The sequence below is a fragment of the Chaetura pelagica genome, unplaced genomic scaffold, assembly GCF_000747805.2.
Source record: "Chaetura pelagica isolate M959 unplaced genomic scaffold, ChaPel_1.0 scaffold102, whole genome shotgun sequence".
NCBI lineage: Eukaryota > Metazoa > Chordata > Aves > Apodiformes > Apodidae > Chaetura > Chaetura pelagica.
Window position 1 is genome coordinate 613,566 of NW_009952483.1, and position 2,679 is coordinate 616,244.

The 2,679-nt window shown below is 51.1% G+C and overlaps 1 protein-coding gene across 1 annotated transcript in view; it reads left to right on the forward strand.

Annotated features, from left to right (window-relative positions):
- The first annotated feature begins 275 nt into the window (after positions 1-275).
- The window catches only part of LHPP (phospholysine phosphohistidine inorganic pyrophosphate phosphatase), an 86,451-nt gene continuing 84,047 nt past the window's right edge, over positions 276-2,679 (forward strand). Inside the window, exons 1-2 of the mRNA XM_010008814.1 lie at positions 276-288; positions 1,137-1,209. Of these exons, the coding sequence (XP_010007116.1) occupies positions 276-288; positions 1,137-1,209 (86 nt within the window). The remainder of the gene's footprint in view (positions 289-1,136; positions 1,210-2,679) is intronic.

Consider the following 2,679-nt stretch of genomic DNA (forward strand, 5'->3'; position numbering starts at 1 on the left):
GAGAGGCGCCTCCACACGTTAGCTGCTGTCCTCTCGGGGTCCGGGTTGGTGTCCCACCTGCAGCTCCCCTGGGTCCAGCCTCCTGTCTCAGCCTCAGCGAGGACGGCTCTGGCATCTCCCCCGCTCCGGGCTCGCAGCGCTCCTGCTGCCAGCAGGCACTGTTTGGGATGTTAGGCTGCTGTGGGGTCTGCACAGCTTCTCGTTTGGGTTCGGCACAGGGTCATTGCGGTTTCAGGTTCTGCACCAAGGGCTCCCCCGACTCCTGGAGCTCGTCCATGGCGCTCACAGGTAACAGGCAGGGAAACTGAGGCACGGCTGTGGTGGGCGAGGGGCTGCCCCCTGACTAACCCCCCTTGCCTGGAGTGGAAAGGCGTTGTGGTTTCTTCATAACAACATCTGGGACAGGGTAGACAAGAGCTGGTCGAGCCTCTCCACCCTGCACCAGACCCATGTCCCTGACCACTTCTGACTAAAACACTTCTCGTTCATTACAAACTTGCCAGCCACGTGTTTCTGTAGGTCTGTATCTGTTCAGGAGGATGCTTTCCTCCCCCCATTGTATTTCTGTGTTTTGCTGGATCTGTGGATCAGGCTGAGGTGCAGACCAAGGGGCACCCTTCAGCCCGAGGAGGCAGCCCGCAGTGGGAATCTCCTACTCCACCTGCTTTTATTCCCAGGAAGAGGTGCAGCACACAGCCCCCCTCCTCTTTACGTGTGTCTCAGCCTCAGCAGAATTGGGATTGGGCTTTCTCTTTGCCATCACCAAGGCACAGGCCTTAAGATGACAGCAGAGCAAGGAGAAGAGCTTTCTCTTTGCCATCACTAAGACATAGATGCCTTAAGATGACAGCAGAGCAAGGAGAAGAGATGAAGCTGTGCAGGACGATATGATCACAAGTAATTGTAGTGGTTAATTACGTGGTAGCAACATCCAAGAGCCCATTTGGCACTGGCCTCTTACGTGGGGTACAACACATGAGCGGAAGAGAAGGAGGCTCTGTCCTGAGCAGTGCACATGCTAAAGCTACACACCAAAAAAGCTTAGTTTTGGGCATGCACCCTGCTTGAAAGTGAAGGTGGTGGTGAACTGGAAAACACTGCTGTGTGCTACTTAAGTGTTGGTTGTGTATTTAAAGTTCCTCGAGGTGCAGAAGAAGGAGAAGGAGGGGAAGAGGAGCACTTGCAGGTGCTGGACAGCTTGCTTCAAAAGTGAGATGAACTAAAGAAAATGGATAAGATACCCTAATGCATATCCTATTCATGCTTTTTGGAACAAGGTTCTTCCTGTGGCACAACGCTCGTTTCAAACTACATGGAGAAAACTTGAGTAGTGCCATGCAGTAAATCAGGAACGCTTGCAGACCTTGGCAGTGCCAGAGGTTTTTTAATTTTTAAAAGAAAAAAAAACACCAAACCTGATGTATGTGAGACAATACGTACTTCTGTTGGAGTTGTTGTGTCTGCAGGAGCTGAGAAGGTAAATTGTAGCACTGGGATTCATTTGTGAGCTAAGAGACATGTCCAGGTACCACCAGTTTAACACGTGCACACACACCCACCTGCAAACAGACACGCCCATAGGAAGGCACACATGGAAAAGCACCCGTTCAGGGGTTACTTTTAGCAGCCTGTTTGAAGTTGGTGCATTTCCCAGCTCAGGCATTAAAATTCAGCCCGAGTGCTGTCTTTAAATTGCTTTGATGCTAGGTGGGTTTCAACCCTGACCTGTCCTGATGGCAAGTGATGGCTGTAACAAGCCACAGATCAATATTCATAGCGGGTGTCCCGGGCTGATAACACTATCCAAGACAATGTTCCCTATCGGTGGAGACAGCTGAGATATTGTGCCATTAGTGATGTTGTTTTAAATAACCTGATCCACTTCTGGGTCTGTTTAATGAATTTCACAGTTTAGATGTTATCTTTAAGGAGAAGCCAGAAGCAGTGATGCAAATCAATGCTGCCAAGGCCCCCCTGCTTTTCTTTAAAAAAAAGTGGACTGTAATTCCACCACAGCTTCTTATACATTCTGGGAGCCATGGCACACTATTGGTAGTATTGGCAAATAAGAATGTATTTGGACTTTATTGAGGGAGAAGATGGTATTATCTGTAAAGCTGGAACACAGTTAATGAAATCTTATCCCTGATTGTAAAACGCAGGGGATCGGTTGGGTTCTTCAGGTGACAAACCAGTGTTTTTTTCTCAGAGGTCTGTATGATGTGCTGGGGGTGTGTGAGCAGACACCGTGGAGGCAGGGCACGAGTCAGAGCTTCAGCTGAGCTGACAGGTGTCTTGTCAGCTCCAAGGGCTGAATCCCACCGGGCTTCAGCTCCTACAGACCCCACAGAGGCCCCCTGGGGCAGCACGGGCTGTAGCATGTGGGAGGAACCAGGGGATGGAAACACGCCGAGCTTGCGGCCCCTTCGGAAAAGTCTGACCCAAGTCAAGACCCGGGATGCTCCAAACCTGTCTGGACGTGTTCCTGTGGGATCCACTGTCGGTGACCCTGCTCTGGCAGGGGGTCGGACTAGATGATCTCCAGGGGTCCCTTCCAACCCTGAACACCCTGTGAGGGGTTGGACTAGATGATCTCCAAGGTCCCTTCCAACCTTGACCACCCTGTGCCTCCATGCCCAGATGATCTCCAAGGTCCCTTCCAACCCTGATCACCCTGTG